The 14,297-nt window shown below is 37.6% G+C and overlaps 1 protein-coding gene across 2 annotated transcripts in view; it reads left to right on the top strand.

The window, feature by feature from the left end:
- LOC148852613 (O-fucosyltransferase family protein) overlaps positions 1 to 14,297 on the top strand; it is a 52,459-nt gene that overhangs the window by 17,704 nt on the left and 20,458 nt on the right. For both annotated transcript variants that reach the window (XR_016099691.1, XM_088947028.1), the window contains exons 3-5: positions 2,551 to 2,627; positions 3,051 to 3,139; positions 9,006 to 9,203. Coding sequence is in view for 1 of the 2 variants with exons in the window: in XM_088947028.1 (XP_088803154.1) it covers positions 2,551 to 2,627; positions 3,051 to 3,139; positions 9,006 to 9,203 (364 nt within the window). In the remaining variant the exon portion in view is untranslated. The remainder of the gene's footprint in view (positions 1 to 2,550; positions 2,628 to 3,050; positions 3,140 to 9,005; positions 9,204 to 14,297) is intronic.

The raw sequence follows: 14,297 nt of genomic DNA, 5'->3' as shown, positions 1-14,297 counted from the left end.
GATTAGGCTGGGGTGGAGTGTTATGTTAAGTAGTTTGCAAGAATCTCTCATACTCATCATGCGATATGCTCACCATCTCTTTCCTGGTAGCACCTGTAGGAATGGAGGGCAAGGTTTAAAATGTCGATGTCGATGGAAATGTTGCTTACCAAAATATAGGAATATGTCGGAAACATTGAGGGGAAATATTGTAAAAGTTAGAGACATTGTGGAAATATTATGAAATATGTGGAAATATGCAATGATATTTTGTAAAATGATAAAAGAAGCATTAATACATATTTCTAGACTATTATCTTATTCCCAACCATTATATAAAGCTAAGAAACTAAGATCAATAACAAATTAGTAAATGTCGATTTACTGATTTATTATGCATTTTGATGTTTTTACAAGCTTATCCGATATTTTCTTTTCTTATTTTTAATTCCGATTTATTATAAATTCTAATATATTTATTTCACACTAGTAAATAGAAATACATTTATTCTGATTTTTTAAATATTAAAGTTATAATACATTATGTTTTATTATAAATTTAATAAACTGATTCTCCTTTTTGTAGTATTAACTATTAAAATTATGATAAATTCTGATTTCTTATAAAACTTAATGAATTTATTATGATTTTTAATACTAAATTTATAATAAATTATGATTTAGTATAAAATTTAATAAATTTATTCTCATTTTTTATATTAAATTTAGAATACAATTTAATTTAAAATTTAATAAACATTTTCTGATTATAATAAATATTTTAAAAATACTAACTAGTTAATATTTTTTACATGAAAAATATTTTATGTTTTATGTTATAAAGTAATTAATTTATTCTTTTGTTTTTAGTTTTTGTTAATTATTTTTTATAAATATTTTATTTGAAATATTAAATAGAAATTATTAATGGAATAATTTATATTAATATACTGTATTATATTAATATAATATACTAATATATTATATTATTAATGTACATTAGTCGACATCATGTCGACATAATAGGAAAAACTAGGAAAATCTGTCTTTTCTTTTGTTATTTGGACCAATTTGGTTGACATTTCCGAAATATAAGGAATTGTTGACCGAAATAATGTAATTTTTATATTACCATCCATTTTCATGTCGGTGAGCCTCGACATTGATATATGTCGGGCGACATTAGCAAAATTTCGCGACATTTGAAACCTTGATGGAGGGTAATTGATCACTCTGTTGATTGGAACGTCTTGCTTCCTCTTCATTTGTTAAATCGTGGTTTGCCCTGGTAGATGGTGGGCCATGTAAATAGTAACAATTAATGGTATGGCCTTCTAGTCTGCAATAAGTGCACTTTCGAGAACCATGTCCTCCCTCTGGCTCTCAACCCCCAACACCACTTCGACGACTAGTGGTTCTGATCCTTTTTGTCATTTCTTCTAGATCGACAACCAGCATTCCTTCTACAACAACCTTCCCCCTGTGTTGTAGCTAAAGCATATCTATTAGAGTTGGTAACCATCTTCATAGGTCCCATGATCCTGTGAAGATGAGCAAACACTTATTCTAGAGAGGGGAGATTTAAGTTGCCAAAAACCTGGTGCACCATATATTCATATTCTGGCCTCAATTCTGAGAGAAACTGTGCCATATTAAGTTCTCTTTGCTGCTGTTGAATTCTAATGTCAAGGGTCAATGGCTGATACACGTTAAGATCATCACAGAGACTCCTCATGCTAGCATAGTACTCCTTAGTATTCTGTTGCCTTGTAGTATGGTAAAGTCCAGAAAATAAAGAAGAAAGAGAAGAACCAATAGGGGAGATCACAGCCTTGTTTAGAACAAATTGCAGAAACTTATAGATGCTCTGATATCATGATATCATGCACAGAAAGGAAGAAAATAACAGGAGAAACAAGAAAAAGAAGCGAAGTGGAAGAAAATCTGAAACCAATTGGGAGAAGTGTCCCTCCTGTTCCTGCTCTTATTCCTGTTAGATAGATAGATTGCCAAGGATTTTGTTATTACTATTATGCCCCTGATTAAGTATGGGCCCCAGCTAAAGGTAGGACAAAATAGACTAATTAATGTGACATAAAACATAATGAAAAGGACAAAATCCCCCTGTTAAGTTGACGGCTAACAAGCATGGGTCCTGCATTGTCATCTTGAGCTTGTGCTAGGGCCTTCTTTGGGAATGGAATTGCTGCATCTTATCATGTGTGGTGACTGGTCAGAAAATGGTGAAACAGGATTCATGTTGAGTTTCATATCTATTTTGAAGGTTAAGCTGTAGGGATAAAAGTCCAATACCCAATGTGAGTAATTTAAGAAATGCTCAACCTGAGCCTGCCTAAGTTGCAGTTAGACTCAACTTTAGATGATACCCCCATCCACCTATTTATTGCAACATTAGGAAGAGAACTGATAGGGATTATTTGGTTTACATTTTTTTTTCATTGACTCTTGATTCATTGTTTGTGCTCCCAAATAGCAATTCTGAAATTGTATCAAGTCATCATGTTATTCTTGTTTTATTATTTGGAAGCTAAATGTTTTTCTTGCTCCAAGGTTACTCGGAATTGCCACGGTCCAATGGTTTCCTTATAATTGAAGCAAATGGTGGTCTGAATCAGCAACGACTATCGGTGGGTCCTCTCATAATTATAAAATTGGCATCATAGCTTTTGATTGTGTGTAAGAGATAGCTGTATCTGTTTCTGTTTTTTGTTTATTGCAAATTTACTGTGGTTTATTTTATTTTTTTTTCCAATTTTGTGTTCTATTCTTAACTCTTTCACTTGCATTAACACTAACTTTAGCAAAATATGTGAGGACATGCTAAATTTTTTCCACATTGATTGAGTTTGTAAGGTCTCAAGTATCAGCTTGTTCCCTTTTGAACAAGGGTATGTGAGGCAGCTCATTATCACTTGGAGAACTGCTTTGATTCTTTTTAATACATGGGCACTTGCTAGAAAGATTTATCTTTCAAGATTTCACCTTATTGCCCTTGGCTTTTATGCTTCAACTTCAATTTGTCTGATGAATTTTGTCTTTGATCTACACAGATTTGTGATGCAGTGGCAGTGGCAGGATTACTAAATGCTACACTTGTCATTCCAATGTTCCACCTAAATAGTGTTTGGCGGGATTCCAGGTGAATCATTATCATTATCATTATCATTGATAGATAGTGGTAAAGTATTGTATTCATAATCAAAGAAAAGGGGAGGGATCTCCAAGTATGCAAGTTTTATATGTATGCACTCCTATACATCAAAAGAAGAGAAAGATTAAGGGTCTGTTTGGTTCACAATAGGAATCGGAATCGAAATCCTTTGGAATTGGAGTCAGAGTGATCCATTCCCATTGTCTGTTTGGTTCAGACAGGAATGGGAATGGAAATGGAAGTCAACAGGAATGGGGTTTCATTCCCAAGGGAAGGGCAGGGAATGGCCATTCTCTCAAATGGGGGAATACCATTCCAGCAGGAATGGGAATGAAATTCTGATTCCGCCCAACCAAACAGTTGGAATCGGAATAGCCCATTCTGATTCCGATTCCAGACCCCTATTCTCATGAACCAAACAGGGCCTAAATCTTCCTATGATTCAGGAAGATTGTGCTGTAATTCCATTGTGATTCTTTAGGGAGTCATGGAGCTTAGTTGTTATCCTGCTGATGGAGGGAATCTCTTCCTCCTTTCCTTTTGATTTTAATGTGGGTTGGGGATTCCCCTCTGAAAGATCAATTTCCTTCCTTGTTTGCTCTCTCCAATTACAAGTCCAACTTTATCATTCATTCATCCTAATAAAATATCTTCTTATAAGGCAATTAAAATTGTAAAATCATTTTTTCTGAAGGATAAAAGATTTTTTTTTTAAAAAAGAGATTACATGTGAAAGGTGACAAGAAATCACCCGAGAGGAAAACAGACACTAACAAACATACACCCAGAACTGCCTAAAAACATAAAACAATCAACACAAAATAAAGACTCCACATTAACCACCTTCAAGCAACTCCAAACTCAAAGACCCGAATCAGAACCCATACACCTGATCTCCATACATCTCCTCCCCATCAATTTCTTCATCCCATAACTGACACCCTTTCCTTGACTTTCAATTTCTTCAGTCTTTCTTCCATCCTCTTTCTCTAGAACACCTCAAAAGCCTTCATAGTGAACTCATCTCCCCCCCAAAAAAAGCCAAGACTTTTATCAATCTCGACTTCTCTCTCAACAATTTTCTTGGTAGGGATTATTCTAGATCCCTTCTACTCCTCAAGACTTCTATAATCAAATCTCACTTCAGAACCGACAGCCAATTTGTTTTCTTTTTCCACCTGATAGTTTAAACTGGTGAGAGCTCGAGAATCCGCCTTCCCAAACTCTTCAAATGATGAATCTATAACCTTCCCCCCTCCTCTTTTATAAACCTTTTAGAATTTTTTTTGTAGGTCCAGCACCAACCAAACCATGTTTTAACCGAGAGAATACCTTGGTTATGTGAATAATGTGAGAATTCCTAGCCCCACAATTTCCTGGGAACCTCTTCAACAGGAGTAACAGAGTCTAACTCTGTTGCCTTCCTTCTTCCTAGGTCCACACCTAACTTTTGTACCACCACCTCCTCGAAGACGTTTGCAGCTTCCACCACACCTAAAGCTTTCTCAACCTCCTCCCTGCTTCCTGAATCTACATGAAAGTTACCATTCAGCTCTTCCTTAAATTGTCATTGAACAGTATCTTTTTTCTCAGCTTGGGTAGGTGAGCAGCAAACTGCGTCCGGACGGACATTTCCTCCATTGTCACTTCCTGAAATGCTTCTTGAGTCAGCCATGACAAACCCTTTCCAGACCTCATTTTCCTCCAGCCCAACCTTCTCTTCTTTACTGTCCTCCTTTAGGCCGCTGGACAAAACTTTATTCACCTGAGAAATCGAAGATGTAGTGCCAACATCCTCCATCAGAGCCACTCCTTCAGCTTCTGCCACATATTGCTCGCAGCAAATGGGTGCATTCTTGCCTATGCCAGGGCTCCGAACAATATAGCTTCCTGTGTTCCCCTCCACTATTCTCATCCTGGCTTCCTTATTCCCTTTCTTGAACCTGAAAATCAACCATTCCCAGCAATCTTCCTTTCCCCTTCAAGTTCTAACTGGAGAGGGTTTGCACGATCCCATCCATCTTTTTGAACATTTAAATGAAACCCAACTCCACCTGTTACACTTCAGACCTGACACTCTGATCCACCTCCTTTCTTTTGATTTTTGAAAGTGGGCCCTAGTTAAACCAGCAATCGGATCCTCAAAAGAAAGCATCGAAACCTTTCCAACTCCTTCATCAGGTTCCATCCCCTTATGTTTTTGGTTCACCACGTGTCCTTTAGTCTCTCGCCCCCCTCCTGCTACATTAATCTATAAGGCACTTGTGCCACCTTTAATTACTTCTTCAGCCGATTGCGAGTGGTCCCCACTACTCAATACCTCTACCGGATTCTCCCCTGAGTCGGCCCTCTCAACCTCCCTAATGTCTCAAAACTCAAACAGCCCCATCCCATCGACCCCACTATCAAAATTAGCAACATTTATTCCGGAAATGCCCTCACCTTCAACCTCTGGCTTTTCCTCTGTTTGGATCCCAATTGACTTCAACTTCGAACCAGTTGGTGTAAAGGGATTGCACCACTCCTCCCATGTAACCATGTTGTCTAACCATCTACTAGGTTAAGACCCTTCCACCACCACTCTTAAGTCATACGGTTCATCATAATGAAGGAACAAGATGGGCCTCCTTTACCTCGATTAGGATATGCACAAAAAAAGAGGTTTTTCCAAGCATTGGTTCTTGAATCAACAAAACGAAAACTACCACAAGCATCTCCAATAGCCCTGAACGTTTGAAAACTCCACGTGTGCAGAGGGATGCCAAAAACATATATCTAGACAAAACTTGAGGGCTCCAAGTTTCTTAGAGCCCCAATTAGAGGGTTCTATCTTCCCAACCTTAACTATTGATAACTTAACTGATCTTATTTGTGATTAAGAACATCAAGAGCTTCATCTTCACAGCTAAATGAAAAAAGAAAAGAACCTGCATTGACTCTCCTCACCTGGAAAGGATCATCTTGTTTCCATTCAGCCAAAGCCCAAGTATACACCTCTTCCACATCTGGTTCAGAATTGACAAATCGCCCAACCAAACTTCTATTGAGCAGCCTGAGCCTATCGAAGGTTCCTTCAGTTGAACTCATGAACACCTCTTTCATAATTCCAGTCTCACAAACACCTTAGATCTCTTTAGTATGAACACAACCATCTTTCCCTAAAACATAAAACTTTCTGTGTAGGAATTAAGAATGTAAGACCCTAAGATGGACTTGTATGGGCTTGCTTCAAGGGGCTTGGTACAAACATTGCTTGTAGAATTAGGAATGCAAGACGTGTTACATCACATTAGCTATTTGAAGTAATGCACTTGAGGAAATTAAAAGATTGTGGTTTTACATGCCTTAAAATGTTTTTTATGTTTGATTTTATTTTTAAATTTTCATTTAAACACGCTTTATATGTTATGTTTATTTATTTTAATTTTAGATAATAGGTTTTTTAAAACATTTATTTTAAAACGTAAGTTTATATTTTTTATTAATATTATGTTTAGTATATATTTTTTTTTGCATTTTTTTGGCAATTTTTTTGACTTTTTGGCTTTTTTTTTTTATTTTTGTGCCTTGCTTCCGAAAGGCGTGTGCCTTGTGTCATGCGTCTCGGGTGCAATTTTCCCTTTGTGCTTTTAAAACACTGCTTGAGATCCTAGACCACACAGTTAAATGGAAAGAATGAGATGGAGAAGTTAAGTATACTTACAAACAGGGGACTAAATGGAAATTTATGTACACAAATACACTAGTGACTTCTACCTAAAAATACTGAAGGAAATGTAAATGTAGAATAAAGTAGAACACTACCTACACCTGAGACTAGAGGTGTCCATTGGGGCAATGAAATAATTGTGAAGTAGATGAAGGGGTGAAGAGGAAAATGCACATAGAGGTCCAATCATGTGATCTCAAACATCAGGATCAATGTCCCAAGAAAACTTAGACCAGGAAGCAAGGCAAGTTATACTTGACTTGGATAGAGTTGTAGTATTATTGTCAGAGATAATGAATTAATAAGTTTCCATAATCATGAGAAATAGAGACCATCTCCTCCTTGTCTCAGCTGATGGAGTCATGTTACTGGGAGGATCTTCATTGACTGTGGCATGATTGGCCATACTTGAAGTTGGATCATACTAATGGTTAACTAAATATTTATCAAGATTACAATATGTTCATTTATATAGTCCACCTCATCACCTTTGCCTCTACGACGAACTCCTCAATACTACCACCATCATGCCCCAAAACAGCATTTTGGAGAGCACATCCTCCTTTAGGACCATGGCCAACACCTTGTACATCATGACCAACCCCTGTAGCGGTTACTAATGCTGATATTTGAGATGGTATGGGTTTCTTCCTGTATTGAGGAATCCCTCCTGAGATGTGACTTGTGAGAACACCTCTAAGAGATATGGAAGATCACTACTCTCTAATATCTTGGCATGAATAAGTTTGTACTATGACAAGAACATTGAGGTTTTAACATTGTTGCCAGTTGCATCAGCCTTGGAGGCATGAGATGCTACCTACCTCTCTGCCGCCAAGGCTGATGCAACTGAACCCTCATGTTCTCAACAAGGGTTGATATACATTTATCTTATTCCTAAGATTCTACAGGGTAGAGTAGTACTCTTCAATGCTTCTCTCACCTTGTTGAAGTAGGAACTGGGAAGTTATCATGGTAGAGCTGATAAACTTGAGTTGCATTGTTTTGACCCATGTTCAATCTCTTATCATGTTCCAAATATCTTTGGCTGTATCTAGGAACATGAGATTCACACTTATTTTTGTCTCCATATTGTTCCAGATCCACATTATGATCTGGGCATTTTATTGCACCTGTTTGTTATAATCCAGAGTCAATTTTTGGTTTTAGTTCACTAATATACTTTAGTTTCCCTTTTCCTGTAAATTATACTTAAACTGTTTTTCATTAGCAGCAAATTCCTTAGCTGACTTCCACTCTGGAAGGAGTGGACAGACAAGGTTTTATATGGGGTGGTTATACTTTGGGTTAAGGAAAGCATTATATGATGTAGGTCTCTTAAGGGAGTGGGGTTTGGAGTTTTTTTATTCTTTTCTTCATGTATCTCTGAATCACCTTGTACATTTTCTTCATATTAATAAAAATTTGTCAAAACGAAAAAAAGAATAGGCACATCTTTAAGACAAAGTTTAGTCTAGAAATAAATTAATAAACAGAAATTTACTGAGTGTGTACACTGATTGTTAGCACGCTCTAGAGTTAAAGAAATGAACAGAGATGCAGTTGGTTCCAACTTGTGGTCAAAATTGGATCTATGTAAGTTGGATGTGGAGGTTTTTATTGTATTTCATGCATAGCTCATATTTTTCATTTGTATGGTAAAAACTCTCCACCAAATTTGTAACTTTTGTTCTTTTAGTTAAAAGTTTGCCTTTACTACAAGAAAAATACAACACTTGGGCATGTTCAATGCAGACAGAATTTGGTTTACTTTTGGGCTTTAAGACATGCTTTGGTGAAGGCGATGTGGTAGTAGGCATATTATATATTGAGCATTAGCTTCCATTTTTCTGGTCTTTACAGGTATCAGATTCTTATAAAAGAATTGTTAATTGGACCACATCAAGAATGAGATGGATACAAAATATTTGATGGTTATTCTTTGAAGTAATGCTTGATAACCTTGTTAGCGTTGTCATTGTCTATCTACCCTTTTTTGTTGTATTCTTGATCTGACCTCTAAAGAAAGAATCCTTTAATTAATCTACAATAACTATTATATTTGCTTTCCTTTAATTTGTTGAAATATGGAGGATCTACCTTTTTTTTTCTATATTTTGATTTGGTTGATTACTTATGCTGCAGTAAATTTGGAGACATATTTGATGAGGATTTTTTCATATATGCTTTGAGAAATAATGTGAATGTCATCAAAGAACTTCCAGAAGATGTACTTGCACGGTTTGACAATAACATAAGCAACATTGTGAATTTAAGGGTTAAAGCCTGGTCTAGTCCAACTTACTACATACAGAAAGTCCTGCCAAAACTGTTGCAGATGGGGTATGCATTTTCTTGTTCCTCATGATTGTAATATTAAAGGCTTGATCCTTCTCTCAAATGTACTGCTGATACTCTTTGAAGTCCAGAAGTATTATTCTGAATTTCTGAAAATGATAAAAGTTTCAATTTCTGAAAGAAACTAAATTATTTTTTATAGTAAAATAAAACTTTACTAAAAAAGAAAGAGAATACAATAGGAAGGTAATAAGAAACCTTATACCAACTATATGGGGTTGGCTACATGAATCCAGTTTTGCCTTTCCATTCTGTTTCATGCCATTCTGAAGGAAACTAAATATTACATGCTAATTTAGTTTCTTTTTTCTTTTTCTCCCAAAGTACTAAAAAAATCCTCAAGATTTAATGGTCATGTATTCTATTATAAGATTATTGTTATAGGACAGGGTAGGCACTACAAATTTTAGATCTAGTAGTGGCTTTTGTGGGGTTTAGGAACTTTGGGTGATTAAGGGTAAAGAACAAGGATAGAAAATCAAGTTGACAACATGCTGTCCACTGAAAATGAGTGAGAAGTTAGAATGGTAAGATCTCTTGCTGTGGTAAATAAAAAAGATTAAAGAAATTCCTGGAAACAACCGGAATTCATTAAAACAAACTTTCTTTTTATCAAATAGATCCTCCTTAAATCACAATTATAATTAATTTATTTTTTTTGATGGATCAATTATAATTAATTTATTTTAGAATCAAATTATGAATTCAGATGTCCCTTTATAGACTTCAGTTTGGAATAGGAAACTGACTCTAACTAACTTCTAGTTGCTTTGAAACTAAGAACCAAAGGTAAATTATAGGGAAACTTAAACAAGGGCTTTAATGTGCTAGAAAATAAATAAGTAAACAAATAAGGACTTAACACTCGAAGAACTCCAATAAAACCTTACTAATCTTTACTAAAACTAATTTAATGTGAAGACAGCATAAATTACTAAAATAAATAATTAGATATTTTACTATAAGTTGTAATTATGGAACTTATATAAAGAGTAACAATTATAAAAAAATTATATAAATAGTAACCATAAATGGTAATTCTGATGTAATAGTAAATTTTTGAAAATTTAAAACCCTATTCTTAAGACACCTACAATTAGAAAATACCTGTAAAAGCATGTATAGTGGCTTAGTGTACATGCTTATAAAGGAGGCCCCTATAAAAGATCAGGGGCGGTAGTTCTCAATGGGCTGAAAACTTCTTGCCCATATAATGCAGGTCAGGTGGACACAGGAAGCCCATTTCAGGGGCCCAACTTAAAAGAGCAAGTTTTAAAAAGGCACGTGACCAAGGGCATGCCTTCGATAGATGGTAATTACCATTTTATTTTCTTCCTCTTCGAGTTCAATAGACCAAGCAATGGGAGGTTTGATTTTGTGCATTCTGGAGGATCGAAACAGTGGATTGCAACATCAAGACTAAAGAAACTGTCCCTAGAAAAGCGCAACCCAAGATGTATTAGATGAAGTGATCTAGAGGAGAGTAGGAAGGATCTCTCTGAGAATGAAGACTTCAGCAATTCTGAATCGGATGATTCTGTGAGCCTGGGTAGCATTGATCTAGGCAGATCGAAGGACATCACTGAGGAAGATAACTTTGAAATGGAAGTATTATTTCACGAGGATGAGGGAGCTGATTGCCAAAGTGTTGAGGGAAGTCCGAAGTTTACGATGGAACGACAGAAGGCAACTATGGCTAGGACGCAGCACGCAGGTTCTATCTCTACTCGCAAGGGAGATTAGCCCTTCAGTCTAGGAAGAACAAGTTTTTGGTTTGGAAAGGAAAGACTTTAACCGAATGGTCTGTAATGTACTGCTTAAAGCCATACAAAAGTAGAAGACTAACTCAGCTGCTGAAGTTGACAAGTTGCTGATTTCCTCCAAAAAATCTCCTATGCAGATCAAACAACAGGAAAAAAAGATTAGGCTTGCCCCCCTTTGCCGGTCCTTCTCCCTCAGAAGAAGCTCACCTGGTCCCCAACAATGTAGGTATTTTTGTCCATTCAGTTTTAGTTACTAATGTTATTCTTGCGGTTGAAATAGATATTCCAGCATCCCAAGAGGAATTATTAGGCGGGGAAGAAGGCAGAGAGCTTAGCACTGGTGAAGGTGAGAGGAGTGAGGTAGAGTTGGAGGTTAAGAAAAAAGCGGGAGGAAGAATTAGAAAGAATATGGGAGCAGATCTGGGCATTACTGGAGGGGTATAAAGCAGAGGAGGGATTAGATGGCAGGGAACATGAAGCAAGTCCTCAGAACAAGGAGTGTTACAGAAGTTCTAGGTTGGCGAGGAGGTGGGTGAAGTCAGTGGGTCGGCTAAAAAGACGGGAATATGAAAAGGAAAAAGAGATCAGAGGTGGAGAGACTAAACTCAGATATAGAGGGTGATACCGAGTTTAGTGGAAGGGGAGAGAGAAGGAAGGGTTCTTTGTGAGCTGGAACTAGGTTAGAAAGGGGTATCTGAAAGGAGCCTTACAATGAAAATCATTAGATGGAATGTGAGAGGGTTAGGGAGTGCAAGAAAAGGAAGGGCAATTAAAGATTTTCTGAGACAAGAGAAACCTGATATAGTCATGTTACAGGAAACCAAGTTGGCAGAATTGGATAGAAGATGGGTCAGAAGTGTGTTGAAATCAAGAGGAACCTGCTGGACTTTAGCTCCCTCTTGGGGAGCCTCGGGAGGGATAGTTACTCTATGGAGGGAGGAGGATGTTGTAGAATTAGTGGAAAGTAGAAGATCAAGACTGTAATCAGTCTTGAATCCTAATAGGTTTTAGGTTTACAAAACAGAAGAAAAGTGAGAGAAAGGAGAGAGAATAGAAGAGAAACAGGAGAACACAAGTGGTTGAAAGGAGGGACAGATTCTAACAGATCTGCCGCCGCCACTCTCTTAATATTTATAGGTTATGTTTAGTACATAATGGAAAGGACGCATCTGCCCTTAGTACTTACATAATAAATAAAGTAAATAAAAGCTGAAATAAACAACAACTGAATTAACAATCTGACTCAAACTGACACTACTATAACTGAAACAAATAACTACACTGCTGTCCTACGAACAATGGGGACCACTGTAGTGGGGCCCGCATCAGTGTTCTCTACACTCCCTCAAGTTGGGAGTAGATATCTATCATTCCCAACTTGGATAGGTCTGTCTCTAACTTCTTCCTTGGTACAGCCTTGGTGAGGATATCTGCGAGCTACATATTAGATGTGATGTACGGAAGACACACTTCTTGTGATGTGACCCTTTCTCGCACAAAATGTCGATCAACTTCGATATGTTTAGTTCTGTCACGCTGCACTGGGTTGTGGGCTATATTAATAGCTGCCTGATTATCACAATACAACATTAAGGGCTTTTCATAGTCAATACCCAACTCTTCAGTAGTGACCTCAGCCATAAGATTTCAGCCACTCCATTAGCTATTGACCTGTATTCCGCTTCAGCACTGGAGTGGGAAACAACACTCTGCTTCTTACTCCTCCAAGAGACAAGGTTACCTCCCACAAGGGCACAATATCCAGAGGTAGACCTTCTGTCATCAACACTCCCAGCCCAATCGGCATCTGTATAGACTTCCACCCTCCTGTGATTATTGTTCTACCTCTACCCGGGCATCTCTTCAAGTATGCTAATATTCTCTCTGCCGCAAGAAGATGAGAAGTTCTAAGGGAGTGCATGTACTGGCTAACAACACTAACTACATAGCTGATATCCGGTCGAGTGAGGCAGAGATATAGGAGCTTTCCAACCAACTGTTGGAACATAACTTTGTCTTCAAGAGGCTCCCCACCCTCTGCACTAATCTTGTGATTTTGTTCGATGGGTGTCTCAGCCGACTTAACACCCAACTTTCCAGTTTCCACCAACAGATCTAGAACATATTTTCTCTAAGAGATAAAAATCCCCTGCTTGGATCTAGCAACCTCAATACCCAAAAAGTACCGTAGTGCACCAAGATCTTTCACCTCAAATTCTTGATGAAGGAGCTGTTTGAGGGACTCAATCTCATGACTGTCATTTCCTGTCACCACAATATCATCAACATATACTGCTAGTAGTGTCAGAGAGGACTCCACCCTCTTGATGAATAGTGTATGATCTGATTGGGCCTGTACATAACCAAACTTCCAAGGGCTAATTTGAACCTATCAAACTAGGCTCTAGGTGACTGCTTCAAATCATACAATGCCTTGTTCAGTCGGAAAACCTTCTTACCTGTCTCTGTATCATAGAATCCAGGAGGCAACTGCATATAAACCTCTTCTTGTAAGTCTCCATTCAGAAAGGCATTTTTAACATCCATCTGAAACAGGGGCCAAGAATGATTTGCTACAAGGGATAACAGAATTCGGATGGTGGTCATCTTGGCTACTGGGGCAAAGGTCTCCAAGTAGTCTATACCATAAGTCTGAGTGAACCCCTTTGCAACCAGCCGGGCTTTGTACCTTTTAATAGAGCCATCAGCATTATGCTTCACAGTGAACACCCATCTGCATCCCACCGGTTTCTTTCCTTTTGGTGGGTCAACCAGTGCCCAAGTATTATTCTTTAATAGGGCATCCATTTCGACTTGCATTGCATCTTGCCATTCTGGAACTGATAAGGCTTCTTGCACTGTTCTTGGAATAGAGACATCGGCAATGGAAGTGAGATAGGACCGGTAAGATGGAGACAGACGATCATAGGATAAGAATTGTGAGATGCTATGAGCTGTAGAAGTGGTGCAATGTCGTTTCCCTTTGTGAATGGCAATAGAGAGATCAAGGTCATCCACAGGAGGGGAAGTGGCAACAGTGAGAAGGAACCTTATACCGAACAACAGCTAAAGTCTCTAGGGATGTGCTTGATGAGGATGAGAGAATAGAAGAGAAACAGGAGAACACAAGTGGTTGAAAGGAGGGACAGATTCTAACATCCTCCATCTTTGTCTCTAAAAGAGAGGCTTAGCACAGAGTGTAGATTTGGTGCTCACAACTAGGGGAAATGGAGTGTATCCTTCCTCATGGATGCTTCAAAGTTCATGGAATTTGATGCTTTTTTGGGTGTGTAACTAATGGGCATGGGAGAGGTAA

The sequence above is a fragment of the Nelumbo lutea genome, chromosome 5, assembly GCF_056320005.1.
Source record: "Nelumbo lutea isolate HS-2025 chromosome 5, American lotus-T2T, whole genome shotgun sequence".
Taxonomy (NCBI): Eukaryota; Viridiplantae; Streptophyta; class Magnoliopsida; order Proteales; family Nelumbonaceae; genus Nelumbo; species Nelumbo lutea.
The sequence above is the reverse complement of the archived record's forward strand: the minus strand, read 5'-3'. Positions and strand labels throughout refer to the sequence as shown.